Below are 17,716 nucleotides of genomic sequence, written 5' to 3'. Positions count from 1 at the left end.
TAGTTCAGTATTGTATACACTGACTGGAAGCTGTTCTCCAGCATTTCAAACATCCCTACCCAGAGATGCTAGGGACCGAACCTGGGACCTTCTGCATGCCAAGCCAATGCTCTACTACTGAGTCATTACTTTCTGCAGGTGTGTATGAACCTGGCCCCAACTCCAATCTTGGCACTTCAGGAGCTGGTAAACTTGAGCTTCACGTATATGTTGGAGCTGCTGAAGTGTCCTTATGGATATAGAAGCACAAATAATATTTTCATGGAGGCATTGTTGTTTCTTCCCAGTGAGCTACACCCTTAGCAAATAGTCCAATGGACCCCGAATACTAGAAAAAAATCAAAATAAGCCATTTGTATATATCTCACCCACTCGCAGCAAGGAACTTGAAAACGACGGAACAGTTCTTACTGTAACTAGGAAACTGAGCTTTGGTGCACACAGATTCTGGTACCCTAGTAAGTCTTTAAAAAGAGCATTTGTAAACTTATCCTTCAAAACAGGGGCCAATAAGTGTATGTCCCCAAATTTAAGGTATTTTCAGGCCACTGGGGGGAAAAGATAAATTTTGCACATACATAATGCAATCTACTCAACTTATTTTGGAAAAGTTTTTAAAAGGAAACTTTCTGAATGTAGCTTCCTCAAACTGATGGTGAAATCATACTCTAATATTTATGGGACTTCCAAGCCAGTCAGCTGAAACTTCATATACAACCTATTCCACGCATCACCAAAAAGACTGAAAATGGAGCGTATTTAAAACATCAGAGTGCTCTGCAGCAAGCTTTTGCCCAGTTCAAAACAAACTGCCCTGCATATGCACAGAACCATTTTTTAATTGCCTCAGGAGATAAGAAGTCTTGGTAAAACACTTCCAAACTGGTCCTACAACTGAAATATCATATGTAGTTTTGCCCAGAAAGATATACTGGAAGTGATTAGCTTCCATATTTTGCAGGGAGGAGGTCTAATAATCTATCTCAGAGCAGTCCAACATGTGGCCCTTAAGACCATTTTTGCGACCCTCTGCAACATTTGATGCTCCACCGCCACCAAAGCACTCACAGTACCTTCCCAAAGTCAGGCAAGCGAGGTGCTGGGCTCTGGGAAGGAGGCCTGGGGGCTCTGACCAGGTCCTAAAGCCCTCCCATCGTCTCCTTCCCAAAGCCTAGTTAGTACTTCCCAGCTTTGGGAAGGAACTGGGAGGGCTACAGGCCCCTGCCAGAGCCTTGCACCTCCTTCCCAAAGCCCAGTGCCTCACTTAACCTGCCTTAGCAAGGCAGCATAGACTTGCGGGGGCATCAAATTTTGGCCCACCGCATGACAAGTTGGACTGCCATGACCCAGTTGCTTGGCTTAACACTGCACCTCTTTAGTTCCATCATGCCTTTGCCTTTCTTGGTACTTTATTTTCTTGTCCAAGTGACTCTCTCTGTAAGGAATGTTTGGAAAACATTCACGTTTACATGCACTTTTAATTTCAGGGTTGGCACAGGGGGGGAACAAACAGCTGAGAAAAAGACACCCTGCTGAGACCTGAGTGTCACTCACTGATCTATTCTTCCTTGTGGTTTCTCCTTCTCCCGCCTCCGTTCCAGGCCTACCATTTGTTTATTTATTTAACCAGCCAAGCAAATGGCATCATTAAGCAACAAACAGAGCATTTTCATTTGATCTTTCAGCCACAGTGTGCTCTGTTCTGCTGTCCTAAATTTAATCAGCAACATCTCCAGCTTTGCTCCACACTGAGACGAATTTATCTGGAAAAATCTTGCATTTGCACTTCAGAGCATACCATAATAATGCAGAATATAAAGGGCACAAGCATTCAGTGTTGGATTGGAAAGCAAACAGCAGGTTTTGAAAGCCCAACCAACACCAAATTATTTGGGCTCCACAGCACAGGGAAAGTAGAAGCTTGTGCTAAAAGTGAAAAGGCAATTTAAAATAAAAATAAAAATGTATGACTTGCGTCAGACCTTTGTGTGTCAGATTCAAACGGGGGAGACCCAAATTTAAATCCCCACTCACCTATTATGTTCCCTGGGTGACCTAAATCTATCATGAAGAAATCTATCATATTTCACATTAGGATCACTGTAGGCTCTAACTTTGAGAGAGCCATGGCAAAATGCCCACCCTCCACAGTGGTGAGCAGAAACAGCACCATCAACAGTGCAATCAGCACCAGGCTCCTGCAAGGGCACTAGCACCCCTACAATGATGGCAGGTGGTGATGCCTATCCCACTGAGGTGGGAGAACAATGTTTGTACACTGTGCTAGTTAAAAGAAAGGTGGGAAACAAATGTACCAAATACCCCCATCAAATGCAAGAAAATAGGATTACCTATGCACTTGTGAAAATATTTGAAGTTGTCTTGTGCTGCAAACTCTGGATAATGCACAAAAAGCACCAGTGTTTTATTTCTCCAGCAATTCCAGATAAGTAGAGGGTCCTTCATGAATAAGCATAAGAGATATGCCTGTGTTGAAGTTCTAGCTTAGGGTGTCCACAGTCAATTCTTGGCTGCATGCAGAATTATTTTGATGTTCTTAGTAAGTGCTCTTCAGCTGTTTGACAGACAATAATACTGACTGTTCCAATGGGCCTTAGCAAATACAACCCACACAAACATTAAATGTTCAGGTGACTGGGTGGTTGTTTTCAAAAGCTAGTCCAGGCATCTCAGAGTCAGCTGAGAGATTCCTCATCTTTTGGCAATGTCTCATGTAAGCATGTTCAGTGTTTTGCACATGCAGGCACACACAATCATTCTGCTTTTTTCACACTACTTTAAATGCACACACACTGAATAGCATATTGGGAAATCTCACAGCTGAGTATCTGAATACCTCTTTAAATGCACACACTGTGAATAACATACTGAGAAATCTCACAGCTGAATATCTGAAGGCAGGAAACAACCTAACTATTTGGACAACCAGAGCTTTATATATTGACGTAGATCAGCACAAAGGTTATATGTACACTACTGCACAGTGGTAACTGTAAAAGGCAGCCATGGGTTGGAGACAAAAAAACTGGGAAAAGATCTCACACCTCTGCTGAAGAACCATCTCATACTTTGTGAGTCTCGTCACTGGTCCTAAATTGGTGTGCAGGGATCCGAAAGTGCAGGACAATGTCTTTTTAAATTGAAAAGGAGGGGTATGAAGAAAAACAGAAGGCAGGGAGAGAGAGAAAGTGAGGGATAAGAGGGCTTATCATCCACACCAGCTTCTCTCATGCCTAGAAAGCATGCGTTCAAGGGATTTTCCACTTGTACTGTGCTTTCTAGGCAAGAGTCCCAGTGGTTTTGCTTTTCCTCACCACTTTCCCTTGGAAAACCCACTCTTTAGCAATAAATCAGAACCAACGGCAATCCGCAGAAAACCCAATTGCCATTTGCTCCCATTCAGAGCTAAACCGCTGGTTTTCCTGGGGGAAAGCGGTGGGGCAAACGAAGTGTGGCTAAGGCCACAGAGAGACAAAGGCACAATGGGTCATCTAGTCCAACCCTCTGCAATGCAGGAATCTCAACTAAAGCATCCATGTCAGGTGACTATCCAACCTCTTCTTAAAAACCTCCATCGAATAGAAGGAGAGTCCACCACCTTCCGAGGGACTCAGTTCCACTGTTGGACAGCTCTTACCGTCAGAAAGTTATTCCTGATGAATACAAGTTTGCACCATCATCCATGTGAGTTCTTTAGATAGGTAAAGATGTGTATCTCTTTTCCAGGCTAAACATAGCCAGCTCCTTCAACCGTTTCTCATAAGGCTTGATTTCCAGACCCTTTAAAATCTTGGGCCCCCCACCTCTGCACATTCCAGCTTGTCAATATCCTTAAATTGTGGTGCCCAGAACTGGACAAAGTACTCCAGGTACGGTCTGATCAATGCAGAGCAAAACGGTACTATTACTTCCCTTGATCTTGCACCTCACCTGAAGAGACTCCAGCAAAAAAGGTCTGAAAAGCCCTTTGTGTACATATACTGTAGTAGGCAAGATGCAACCCTCTGAATCCTTACCAATTTTTAGTCATCTGATCCTTACTTCCTTTAGGTGATCATAGTTAAAACAAACTATGGTTCCCCAAGTTTGGACATTGCAGGAAAATGAAAACTTCGGCTTCGTAACTAACTGCTATCTCCTCTTCGTGAATGTAAACAAAGAGGAAATGGGAACACACGATTCTAAACCCTATGAAGATTCATCCTCATGATAAACTATGGTTTATTGTTAAGTCTGAATCCTGGCTTGCTGTCTTTCACTGCTCAAACAATGCAATGCAAAGAACCTACTGACTTTCATTTCATGTGGGACCTGTGCATTTTTGGTTGCAGAAAACCATGAACAAAACCTCTAGCTGTCACTAAGAGATATAAAACCTAAACATACCTTTTAGCGAGTGGCATATCCAAGTTTTACTGATACAAGCTATGGCCAGGTTCACACTTAACGCTTAGACAAACCATAGCTTAAGCATGATCAACCAAATGTCCAGGTTACGGCTGAACCTAAGGTCATGGTTTGTCTTTACTTTGGGAACCAACTCATTCATGCTATGCCATGGTTTGACTTTGTATTGCATTCACACCAGGTCCCTAAAATGTTCCCCTAACCTTTGAGAATTCTTGGAGTATAGATGAGGGCCCTGTAGACTTGGAGGCAAACAAATGGGCAGTGCTCTTCATTAGGAGCACAACTTTTATAAGCATCTGAAGCTTATGATTTTGGTTTTACCACTCAAACGCAGCCATAGAAAAAGGAGCATTCAAAATGCATGGGGATCCACCAAGCTGGACAATAAGCACCTTTTGTATTGTACTGCAGTCATTTTCTCCTTTACGAGTACTATATCACATTTCAAAATAAAACAGGAGACTTCATGCTCTGAAACTCAATCACGCGTACTAAAGGAAAGAGCCACAGCTCAGTGGCAGAGAACATGCAAAAAGGTCTCTGGTTCAACCCTCGATATCCTCAGGTAAAGCTAGAAAAAAACTCTTGCCTGGAACCCTGAGAGTGACTGCTAGTTAGATTAAGGTTAACAGATTTTTTTCAAAGAATCTGAGGACACTTTTTTTAAAAAAAAAGAGAGAGAGAAAGTTATTTTAAAGTTGTTGTTTTTTAAAAAAATCTCTTCTGTGATCTCCTCTGTCGTGCAGCCTTCCTCTGGGCCCCGGCCTGCTCTCTTGGAGTGCTAGCTGCCGTGGAGTAGGTTCAGGTCGGTCCTGGGCTTGGCCACATGTCCTTGCCCTCCCGGTGCTCTCCTACCACTCCTCAGCGGCGGCGGCGCAGCAGCAAGGTCAGGGCTCCCCTCTTTTTTCTCCTTCCTCTTTCTCTCTCCTCCTTCTCCTCTCCTCCTCCTCGTGTCGGCTCCAGGTTTTCCTGGGCAGTCGGCCGGGTGCTTTTGCTCCTAGCTCGATTTGGGTTGCGGGGGGGAGGGGGGATCAGTAGTTCCCCCAGTTGACAAGCCAGGCGTCCCCGGTTCCCCCTCGGCAGTGGTAGTGGCAGAGGCAGTCTCAGCAGACCGTAGCCAGACTGGTAGCGCAGTTGGCTCTGGCTGGCTATAGGAGCTGCTCGCTGCTGTGGCACCCACCATTTTGCCTCGCCAGAAGTCCCCATATGATGTGTCTTGTGCCACTGAACGCAACATTCATTCCCTAATAAATCTATAACACTTAAAATATAAATCCGGGGGCATTAAATGAAAACTGGAGACATTCCGGGGACAGATTTTGTCCGGGGACAGCTTTGTAAATCCAGGAACTGTCCCCGGGAAACAGGGACGTCTGGTAACCATAAGTTAGATTGGCCAGATCTGACTCCGGGTATAAGGCAGCTTCCTATATATTTCTATGTAAAGGCCATTTCCCAAAAACTAAGTGCTAGAGATATATGAAGTAATACTTGAGGTATTTAGGAGGGGCAACAGTTAAATTTTGAAGTTTTGGTATATTTTAAGCACATGTCCTGCTTTTTGTACCTACTGGCATTGCATATACTGTTGTCCTCATAATCTTTCTTGTCAAAAGTTGAAAATAAATAAATAAACATTAAAATTAAAAAATCTGAAATAAAAAATTAATACAGCTCTCCAGCATGTTGGGGTTCTGCAGCATACAGTATTTCCTGAACAACAGGAAGTCCTGTGAGGTTGTTTATAGATGCCACAAAATCAGCCTAGAATAACTACATACATTGTCATCAGGTCAGTTTTGTGTTCTTAATAAACATGAAGGAGCAATTGAACAAGTATAATATTGTCAAACAGATCAGCCATTCCAGTTTCTTCCCTCCAATTTCCTCTTTCACTTACAATAACTATGGTTATCATTACTGAAATCCATAGTTTGTTTCCATGCCACAGTTGGAATGTACAGTTTGCAATGGGCTTGGGATTCTGGTGCGCAAATTATGGTTTGTGGTAATACTAAGCAAACATAGTTTGTCTGATTTGGATTCAACAGTGAACAAGTTATTATAAATTAGAAAGTGAAGGAGGGGATCAGGGCATGAGTGCTAAGGCACAACGCACAACCTCAATAATGGAACCATGATACAACCAGACCACTGCAAAAACAGGGCATGAAGAAGTATGTTTTGTCTTTAGTACCGTATTTACTTGAGTCTAATGCCCCATTGAATCTAATGCGCACCTTAATTTTTGCAATGTCATTTGGCCAAAAAAAGTGAACATTATATTCGAGTAAATACGGTACAACACAGTAAGCAATCTACAGAGCAGATATTCAAAAATAAAGTTGCAGATTTCTAAGCTGGAGTAGAAATATTTCCCCTGCTATCTATTTCAACTGCAAACAATTTTCTTCTGACATTTCCCATTTTTTGTTCATTGTCGAAACTGGTTTCATCCTCCAGTATCTTATAGCTAAAAGTTTCAGTGCAGTTGTTGACAATACCTCCCAAACCTTATTAATGGACCAATTGCCATAATATTCTCTTTTCAGGACCAATCTGTGGGCCTGATTTGTGGTACTAAATAAACCATACTTCCATGAGATTATTGGGTTTGGCTGTCTCCAGCGCCTTTGCTAACACAACCTGGCAGTCCAGCATTCTATTTGTAAATTACCAGTAACCAAGGAAGCTCATTGTCCTTATAGCATTTGAATCTAGGTTACAGACTTTATATATCTGTAAATGTTAAAACCATTTTGAATAATTAATTAGCCTTGCCTATGAATCACCCAAGACAGCTTGTAATATCAAAATGTGCTAGAAACTGTATTTTGTTCTAGTAAAATATACATGCTTATGGAAGTTTACAAAACATGTTTCAGTCAAGGGAGTGGCAAGACTTTCTATAGACACCATAGCAAACATCTGATAACAACCTTTGCTAATGCCACAATACAGTCCCATCAGTTCTTATTTTAACGTAAAAGCATTTATCCATTACTTATTACTCTTATCCTAGAGTAATAAAAGTCACTTCAGAGCATGCAACAGGATGACAAAGCAAATTATTACAATTAGTACAAAGGGCTACAGAGCAGATTCTAAAGCCGTTCATTAAAAATTCAAAGCAAAGGAAATAAGAATCTCTGATTCATCTCAGTATGGAAGAAAAAGGCATTCTTTATTTTTACTCTCCTGTTTGATCATTTGCAAAGCTGGAAATTTCAAAAGCTGACCTCAGTAAAAACACCCTTTGCACAATAAGTATTAAAGCAAATATTGTTTAGAGCACTTGCCTTCGCCTTGACCAATGTTAATTCAATATGAATATATTTCCCATACTAATTCTAGCAACAGTATTCATGAAAACTAAATTACATAAAGTATGCACAATTTAGGTTATTTTTCATGGCAATTAAATTTAGATCAGTTCTTTTAAAGGAAAAACAAATCTTATACATGTGTTCAGCATTTTCGTAATAAGCTGCACAAACAAGATTCTTCCTGCAAATGTGCATAAAGGGGAGTTTCAAGTTATTCTGGTCAAAATCACTTGTGCTTTACAGTGCCAGAAAAGAGTTAACTGTTCTTAGCAGGCATACCACACATCAACAGGCTTGCTTTTCTATAAGCACAGAAACAAACCTGGTCCATATTTCAAAGTTTCTGATGCCTGAGCAAAAGGTGCAAAATATACCAGTAATAAAGCCCTATTTAAGGTTCTTTATTTTGGGGGGGGGGGGGAGAGTGCTGTGCATGTCAGAGAAAAGCAACCATCCTAACAGTCACTGCATTAAAATACCCACAACTTAGCCCTTCCCGTTTACAGTCTCTCATCAAAGCTAAGCAGAGAAATTAACAACAAAGCTCTTGCTAACCTTTAGATGGCTAAGTCCATAGGCCAGAGGTGTGCTTCAGGTTTCTCTGGGAAAGTGCTGGAACAACAACAACAACAAAGGATTCAGAGTCTTCTTTTCAATTGTTCTGGCTCTCTTTTTTAAAATGTGTAAAAAAAACCCGATGCACAGAAGGTTTGGTGGTGGGCGGTGGGCTTTGGGGTGGGGAGGGAAGAAGAGGGTGATTTCAACCCACATTTGGCGTGGGAAGAGTTTTAATGGCTCTAGCTAGTAATATGGTTTTCCTGCTACAGTGTCTGTACTACTGCAGCTCTGTGTGGGCGTAAAGAAATGACACGACTGGGTTTCAAACCATTAGAGCAACATTTGCAAACAGATTAAAAAAAAACCATCAGGTACAAATGAAAAAAAATCCTTTTTTTTTTACTTTAAAGATACAGCAGGACTAATACCCTTTCAGTCCATCAGAACCCTCCTTCTGGTCGTGTAGAACACAAGCATCAGCTGCAATACATAGGAATAGACTTGGGAACTTTTTCATGTAATAAATGTTGTATGGATTACTTCTGTGAGCTCTTTGTTAGGTGTTTCAGATGGCATTTCAGTCATTTGTTCCATTATGCTCTCTGTAGTCACTGCCCTATGTTCTAATTCCAATTCCAATCTCCAAGTGCCCTCACTTACATAGCCCACACAATAACGGCCCCATACAAAAGAGAGGCATCAGCAGACTGAGTGAGGGTAATCTCAAGGTTTGCATAACTGGGGGAGAGGTCCCCTCCAAAGAGAGTCTAGTGAGAACTGAGTGTGCTCAGTTACCTTTAACTGGTAAAGGGACCCCTGACCATTAGGTCCAGTCATGGCCGACTCTGGGGTTGCGGCGCTCATTTCGCTTTATTGGCCGAGGGGGCCGGCGTACAGCTTCTGGGTCATGTGGCCAGCATGACTAAGCCGCTTCTGGAGAACCAGAGCAGCACACGGAAACGCCGTTTACCTTCCCACCAGAGCGGTACCTATTTATCTACTTGCACTTTGACGTGCTTTCCAACTGCTAGGTTGGCAGGAGCAGGGACTGAGCAACGGGAGCTCACCCCGTCGTGGAGGTTCGAACCGCCGACCTTCTGATCGGCAAGTCCTAGGCTCTGTGGTTTAACCCACAGCGCCACCCGTGTCCCTGCTCATAGGATGCTCACAGGATGTTCATAGAATGCTGGCAACTGGGGGGGGGTAGGGGAGGGATGGGCAATGGAATAGCTGGAAAAGTAGGAAGATGTCAAAAACACAGACACACACACACACATATAGTGCCCCCCACTCACTTTCTCACAATCTAGAGTCTCCTACGTGAAAAGGGAGGCTTCCCCCTCCTCCACCAGCACATACACATACACTTCCTTTGTTGCAGGGTCCCAGTGCTATATGCAGTGCTAACAGTAATTTTAATTCTCCGAGTGCCTGTTCTTATGTAGCCAAAACAGTACTATCCACACAGAGAGAGATATCAGCCAGCTTACTGGAAGAAGCTCAAAGTTTACAGAGATACAAAGAATACTTAGGAAAAAATCTCGGGGGGGGGGCCCTCCTTCCCCCCAAAAAACAACTGAGGACTGAGCATGCCCAGTGGTCATGGAATGCTGAGGACTGGAGGAGGGCATGGAATCCGAGTATCCTTGAAGAGGGCAGGGTTTCAACCACCGATGAACAGGGGTGTTCCACACTAATACATTTTGTTGCAGGTCCCACTTGCATAAAGATATTTTTTAAAGAATTATGAAGTTTTCCCACTTGTGCACAAAAGTGAACTATACAAATATTTATTGGATAATATAAAATAATACTTTTGAAATTTGAATTAATGAAACCCTCAACACTCCTCCATGGCTGCAGCAGGCAAAAATATTATTCTTCAACAAGGCTTTTGACTGATTAACATCTGATACCCTTTTAAATATGTTTGTGAGAGGGGATGGGGTTTGTTTTTGTTCTTGTTTTTATTATGTGTTTTATGTTGTATTTCAATGCTGTGAACCACCCTGAGATCAAAAAGAGCTAATAGCTTGTAACCACAAAGATGAAAGGAAATCAGAAACAGAAGCAACTAACAGTTCAAAAACCAAACCTGAATTTCTATGTTAAGCTCCCAGGAAATGGTGCAGAACAGGTGTAGAATGAGGACGTTATCGAGGGGAGGTAGCCCGCAACATGCAATTATATAAATATCCTCAAAGGTCTAGATTAGAGTGTGCTCCCCATCCCACAAAAAATATTATCTCAGACTAAGAGTAGCTTCCCCACAGTAAAGCAGCTGTGTCTACAGATAAATAATGGCCTTCATAAATGAGAAATGGAGCCCATTATTTTTTTAAAAAAACACTTTATAGAGTTCTTCATTCAAATTTCTACTGGTGAAATGTGTATCAAGGCCATTTATAACAATTGTGAGAACATTTCAAGTGTGCAAGTCTCTGAACCCGAAGTCCATTTTACTGCCTCAGAGTTCTGAGGTATTTAATCCAATGTCAGGGCTGCAATGACTCAACGTGATTTCAGACTGAGAGGACAGTGACTGTTACCCCTCTCACACAGAGGCATGTTCCTCCACTATCTTTGTAAATTGAGAATATAACTTAATCCAACTTTCAGCAATGCACAGAGAATCATACCTTTTCCATTCTGCACATGAGGAATTGTGTTTAAAAAAGCACCTGAAAATTCAAACGAAGCTTGAAGTGTTCAACCAAAGGTGCTAGCTTTGTACCTGGTGGGAGTTTTTTTAATGGGGAGAGATATATTTCATCATGCAGTCTCTCACTGATATATCTCAGGTGGTACAATTTCATTAAGACTATAAACATGGTATTGTCAAGTCAAAAATTAAATTCCTTCTTATGGTTCTGTTTAGCGTACAGTCATCATATTCCCTCATTTTAAAAGTCTTCTGGAAAACATTTTGTTATTATGATTACACTTTCTGGTTATTCTAAATCAATATACAACTGCTCTCTACTGCAGACGCTGTTCAAATAGCCCCTTCAACTTTATTCCTCTCAACCACTCTCCCCCCCACCCCAATTTTTCTCTTCCTCCTTCCCTTCCAGCTCCTCCATCTACATGAAATCAGGTCAAGAGCTGCATGTGACTCTTGGAACACAGGGTTGGAACACAGGGTTCCTAGCCCTGTGATGAAGCTGAAACTCCACAAGATGCCTTATTATTCAAAGCAGCAAATCTCACATGTACTATGCTGCTAGTGTTCAGCTGCTGCACAAATAATTACCTGTCAGACTTTCTTACTGCATCAAATCAATGCATACATGCCACTTTATCATAGCCACCAGACTGGCACAACCACAGTCAGAGTTGTAATGGTTTGTATGTGGAATTTGGCATCCAAACAGGATTTAGGAATGACATAGGAATCTGCCTTATACCATAGATCCATCCAGCTCAATACTATACAGTGACTGGTAGTGGCTCTCCATAGTTGTTTATCAATCCTTTCCAGAGAATTCTGAGAATTATAGCTCTGTGAGATGAATAAAGGTAAAGGTACCCCTGCCCGTACGGGCCAGTCTTGACAGACTCTGGGGTTGTGTGCCCATCTCACTCAAGAGGCCAGGGGCCAGCGCTGTCCGGAGACACTTCCGGGTCACGTGGCCAGCGTGACATCGCTGCTCTGGCGAGCCTGCACCAGCGCAGCACACGGAAACGCCGTTTACCTTCCCGCTATAAAGCGGTACCTATTTATCTACTTGCACCCGGGGGTGCTTTCGAACTGCTAGGTTGGCAGGCGCTGGGACCGAACAACGGGAGCGCACCCCGCCGCGGGGATTCGAACCGCCGACCTTTCGATCGGCAAGTCCTAGGCGCTGAGGCTTTTACCCACAGCGCCACCCGCGTCCCATGTGAGATGAATAGGGGTCTCTTAAAAACTCATCACCCTTAACAAGTGTTCCCATGATTCTTTGGGGGAAAGCCATGACTGTTAAAGGGATAAAACTGTGCTTTAAATGTATTGTGCTGATTTGGCCATATACGCCACTGGATCCAACCCTTCAAGCTCAGCAAGTCACAGGATAGGAAGACAGGTCCTCTTATGGATCAGTAACTGGTCAAAGAACAGGAAGCAGAGAATAGTAATAAAATCAACAGTTCTCACGATGAAAGGATGATAAGTTTTAATAGCACTGGAACCAACAAAAGTTGCTAGCTGCCATTAAAGAGCAAATTAAAAGGGTAAAGGGACCCCTGACCATTAGGTCCAGTCGTGACCGACTCTGCGGTTGCGGCGCTCATCTCGCTTTATTGGCCGAGGGAGCTGGCGTACAGCTTCCGGGTCATGTGGCCAGCATGACTAAGCCGCTTCTGGCGAACCAGAGTAGCGCACGCAAACGCCGTTTACCTTCCCGCCGGAGTGGTACCTATTTATCTACTTGCACTTTGACATGTTTTCGAACTGCTAGGTTGGCGGGAGCAGGGACCAAGCAACGGGAGCCCACCCCGTCGTGGGGATTCGAACCGCCGACCTTCTGATCAGCAAGTCCTAGGCTCTGTGGTTTAACCCACAGCGCCACCTGCGTCCCAAAGAGCAAATTATTTTGCTACAAATATCCATTATCTTGGCTTTGCTGTCAAGCTCACTAAGATTCAAGGAATCATAAATACTCACTTTCCCTCCCTTCACCCACCCCAATTTGACAAATCACTGCAATTAAATATAAGAAAGAAAATTTCAGGCTCTTGCTAACTAATATAAAGCAACCTAATAGGTGAAGCATCTTAATTCCATTACACTGGCATCTTGAGTATTTTCACTCTCCCATTGACACACTAATAATTCTTTGTACTCCTACAGCTCATAGCACTTCATGAATAAAGGTCTCAGAGCACTTCATGAATAAAGATAAATTTTTACCACTTGTGTTCTGCACATGCATAATCGAATAATGGGTTCTTGAAAAGTAGAGTCCTTGCTATTATCTGTTTATAAGAGTGTTAATCTGAAAGAATAGAACACTGTTAACTATTATTAAAGAAGAAAGCATCATAAAATATTCCTTCCAGTAGCACCTTAGAGACCAACTAAGTTTGCTATTGGTATAAGCTTTCGTGTGCATGCACACTTCTTCAGATACCCGTGCATGCACACGAAAGCTCATACCAATTACAAACTTAGTTGGTGTCTAAGGTGCTACTGGAAGGAATTTTGTTTTTTTGTTTGTTTGTTTCGATTACGGCAGACCAACATGGCTACCTACTTGTAATCATAAAATATATTCACAAAATCAGGTATTCCCATGATTATCATCAGTGTAACTTCGGGGGCAGGGGGAGATCAGTTTTTAATTGCTCTGCAGAAATGAAGCATCTTTGTGAATCTTGCTGGAAATGAGGATATAGTTGCCTTTTGAGTTCACTTTACCTTTAAAATAAATAAATAATTGTACTTCCATTTAGAGAATCGAAAATATATTAACAAAGAGGAATACAGAAAAAAATTTTACCAGCAAACAGAATAAACAAGTCCTGGCAAAACTGATAGTTGTGTACATAGGATTAAAGACACAGCTAGCAAAGACACTTAACTTGCTCAAAACTGCGAAGAATTTTGCTTGGCAAAAATTCAAAGCACCATGGAAACAAATGAAGTCACTGGCACCAAATAAGCCCAACTATTCTAACGTGTCTTTATGCAGAATGTATTAAAAAGATTTGGAGAAACAATATCATTACTGTATACAGATGAACTGATCTACATTCAGCAGTGGCCAAACTTGTTCCAGGTCATGCCTATCTTGAAAAACCTATAGCCAGTTCTCAAAAGGGAACAGCATCCATACAATCTCTCTTGGAAGTCACAAAGATGAAGTGGTGCTCCACTGTTAACGCTCCATGATCTCCAATCATGGTATGATGACAAACCAGATCCAATGGTACTAACTTAGCTGCAGTTGCACAAGCAGAGGTTTCAGCTACTGAAATAGGATTGGAGACAGCACCTGTCGTGTTTGGATAAGTGAATTTTCATATAACGAGCATGTGGATGGCAGGCCCTACATGTACTATATTTTTGAATCAAAGAATGTCACAGTGCTGCAGTTCCCATGGTCGCCAGTAGGCAGCCACACCAATGATGACAGAGCAGCAGGCAGGCAGGCAAGCAGTGGGCCCAGATGAGCTGCAAAGGAACAGCTAAGGCAAGCCAGGGCAGCCCCTGAGCAACCTTGCTGCTCTGCTGCTGCTGCTGCATACCTCGTTCCAGCAACACAGTGTCTGCCCCAGCAGCATCAGGTGTCAGAGAGGAAGAAAGTGGCACTACAGCAGGCCTGTCACTGGAAAGCTGCCCCAGCAGGCAAGCGGCCTTGGTCTTGAGGAGGTAACCAGAGGCAGGCAGGCGGATCAGTGTGCAGTGTGTTTTGCAACCCATCCTACTTTCCATCACTGCCATTGGTTGCTTTGCGAGATAAGGTATGAATGGGTAGGCCAGCAGATTGAGTGGGGAAGACAGGTGGCTGAAGCAGGCTTTCCCATACCTCCTCTTCTGCCTCCCCTTTGCCAATGAAACATGGCATCTCCTGTACACACATGGAATACGCCCATTCTCAACTTTCAGACAGTCCCACATTCAGTGTAACATCTGCGACCACTCTGGACATGCATTTATTTAGACTAGTTAGTCACTTGTTACTTGAAGGCCTAAAAACAACTTACAATATATTTAAAAACAAACAAATAAATTATAACATTAAAATAATTCATACAAACACCTACTGTTCATTCAAACACACAGAGAGCTGTGTATACACTATGTATAAACTGTACAACCTGCCTGCAGCAAAAACATGTAGTTTTCTCATTCCATAATCATTCATTCAATCTAGTGTACTTGTAACAGAATTGGTGCTATATGAACTGTTCCTCTCAAATCAGTCAACGGTCAGACAGCCCCATTCTGCACTAACAGAAACGTCCAAACTGTTTTCCAAGGCAGCCCCATATAAAGAACGTTGCACTAATCCAATCTTGGTTAACAGACTGTAGCGCAGTTATCATTGTAGCCCGGTTATCCCTGTCCAGATAGGGTCATAGTTGGGCCACCAGCCTGAGCTTATGGCACTCTACCACTGAGGCTACCTGGGTCTCAAGTGACAGCAATGGATCGAGGTGAACCCTCAAACTACAAACCTGATCCTTCAGAGGGAGTATGATCCCCATCTAGAGCAGGCAACACAACATTCAGCTGGAGAAAGGAAAGTTAATTTAAAGTTAGCAGGAAAGTCAAACCCACCCAGGAGCATCTTGTGTGCACCTAAAAGCATACAAAGTCAAAACATCTAAACTGACATCAGTTAAATTCATAGATAACACTTTGTTTCATAGTGAAAACAGTCATTAGTACAGCAGGTACATTCATGAGTTGCCTACTGTTTCACTTATATCCCTATGGTAAAGACAGGAAGCTAATTGTTCCTCAGCAACTGTACTGCATTTCAAAAAAGGATCACATGTGCACACGTTCCTTGCTATGGTAACAGCACCTGCACAACAGCCTACTGTGACTAATTCCTTCCGGATGACTTCTCTTATCACATCTGCAAATCTTTTTTTCTGCATGTAGCCATTTACAGCACACAGACTTTTCATGGCAGCTAGAGTACTGTAACTCAAGAGCAAGCACAGTAATTCTGTGCTTCCTATATCACTCACCTTGCTGCGCTCACCGAGCTCTTCTTTCCACTGAGGTTTACATTTTTAATTCACAAAAATTCAACAAACAGCAAAGCAGCCTGCAACACAATTTTTAATTACTACTGTACATATTTTTCAGTATTTTAAAACTTAAAAACTGAGACAAGGTTGAAAAGGTGATGTATACATTTTAAATAATTGCCAGTTCCATATTAATAGTGTGTGAAGAATACTGCACAAGACACAAAACTGGCACAATTCCTGCTCAGATGGCCTATACTTGCTTCATTCACAGTAAGTCACAATAAGTCACAGGGCATTTAAAATAATGGTTTAATCATGAAAGTGCCTCCCTTCTGCCACATGTTCACATTGCTCCAACAAGTTATGATTGGACTGGGTTCATTTGTTCCCAACAATCCATGAGGTCAGAAAAAACTGAACTTAAAAGAATACAATTTTGTACCTGCCCACATATCTGTTTCACTTACTTCAATTGGGCTTTTAGTGCACATCCGCTAGTGGAGAACTGTGTATAAGTAAGAGAAAGATGATAGGAGAGGCTAAAATGAACTGAACAAAAATTATGATTAGTTGCTGCAAATTTAGGAAGTAGCTGCTTATAGACTAAGATGTCAGTTTTAGTGGCATGGATGGAAAGGGTCTGGGAGTAGAAAGAATATGGGTTTGCACTGAGAATGGAATGGACTGACAAGAGTCTGACTTATGATTATTTCTACATATAATGTGCAAAAAGGAAAACTTACCTGAAGCTCACCAAATTATGGTCAAATCTGGCCAGGATCTTGCATTCTCATTTGCTTTCTTGAAGCCCCATCCAGATGCCAAAGAGTTTAGAACTACTCTTCTCATAATATTTTTTCCCACTCTTTACTTGCTATCTCAAGCGAGGCAAGAAGCCATCCCAACCCACACTATCTATGAGTGCTGCATCCTTCAACCTCAGTTTTTATGCATGTCTGTTTTTCTCAGTTGTCAGGGAAACACTACAATTTCTATTGTTGCAGCTTAGCATCTAGATCAGTATTACTACAGACAAAATGTACAACTTGCTGTTGAAATGGAATACACAAGATGAAACAGTGAAATCAGCTATGATAAAGTGGGCACAAGATATTGGCCATAACATTATGTTTGCTGACTGGGAGCAGTTGTGGACCACCGGTATGAAATTTACGGCATGTAATGCCTTAAAGGAAAATATTATGAAAATGATTTATAGGTGGTACATGACCCCAGTCAAGCTTGCAAAAATATACCACTTGTCTGATAATAAATGTTGGAAATGTAAAGAAACTGAAGGTACTTTCTTTCACCTTTGGTGGACGTGCCCAAAGATTAAGGACTTCTGGGAAATGATAAATAATGAAATGAAAAAGGTACTTAAATGTACCTTCCCTAAGAAACCAGAGGCCTTTCTCTTGGGCATTGTCGGCCAATTGGTGTCAAAGAAAGATAGAACATTTTTTATGTATGCTACAACAGCAGCAAGAATACTCATAGCAAAGTACTGGAAGACACAAGATCTACCCACTCTGGAAGAATGGCAGATGAAGGTGATAGACTATATGGGACTGGCAGAAATGACTGGCAGAATCCGAGACCAGAGGAAAGAGACGGCGGAAGAAGATTGGAAGAAATTTAAAATCTATCTTAAGAGATATTGTAAAATTAATGAGTGTTAAAATGTTATGATTATAGAAAGTAAGTGGATT

General features: G+C 42.1%; 1 protein-coding gene across 16 annotated transcripts in view; it reads right to left on the bottom strand.

Moving 5' to 3' along the window:
- ZNF831 (zinc finger protein 831) overlaps positions 1 to 17,716 on the bottom strand; it is a 46,522-nt gene that overhangs the window by 19,212 nt on the left and 9,594 nt on the right. The window contains exons 1-3 of one of the 16 annotated variants that reach the window (XM_082225786.1): positions 15,477 to 17,038; positions 13,550 to 13,713; positions 13,207 to 13,291 (exon numbers count right to left, since the gene is read on the bottom strand). The exons of 3 other annotated variants lie outside the window; for them this stretch is intronic. In XM_082225786.1, the coding sequence (XP_082081912.1) occupies positions 13,207 to 13,224 (18 nt within the window). In that variant the 5' untranslated portion in view covers positions 13,225 to 13,291; positions 13,550 to 13,713; positions 15,477 to 17,038. 12 more of the 16 variants (XM_082225778.1, XM_082225787.1, XM_082225776.1 and 9 more) reach the window with 12 other exon arrangements.

The sequence above is a fragment of the Podarcis vaucheri genome, assembly GCF_965113315.1.
Source record: "Podarcis vaucheri genome assembly, chromosome: 6".
NCBI lineage: Eukaryota > Metazoa > Chordata > Lepidosauria > Squamata > Lacertidae > Podarcis > Podarcis vaucheri.
Note: the sequence above shows the minus strand (reverse complement) of the source record. Positions and strands in the feature narration are given on the sequence as shown.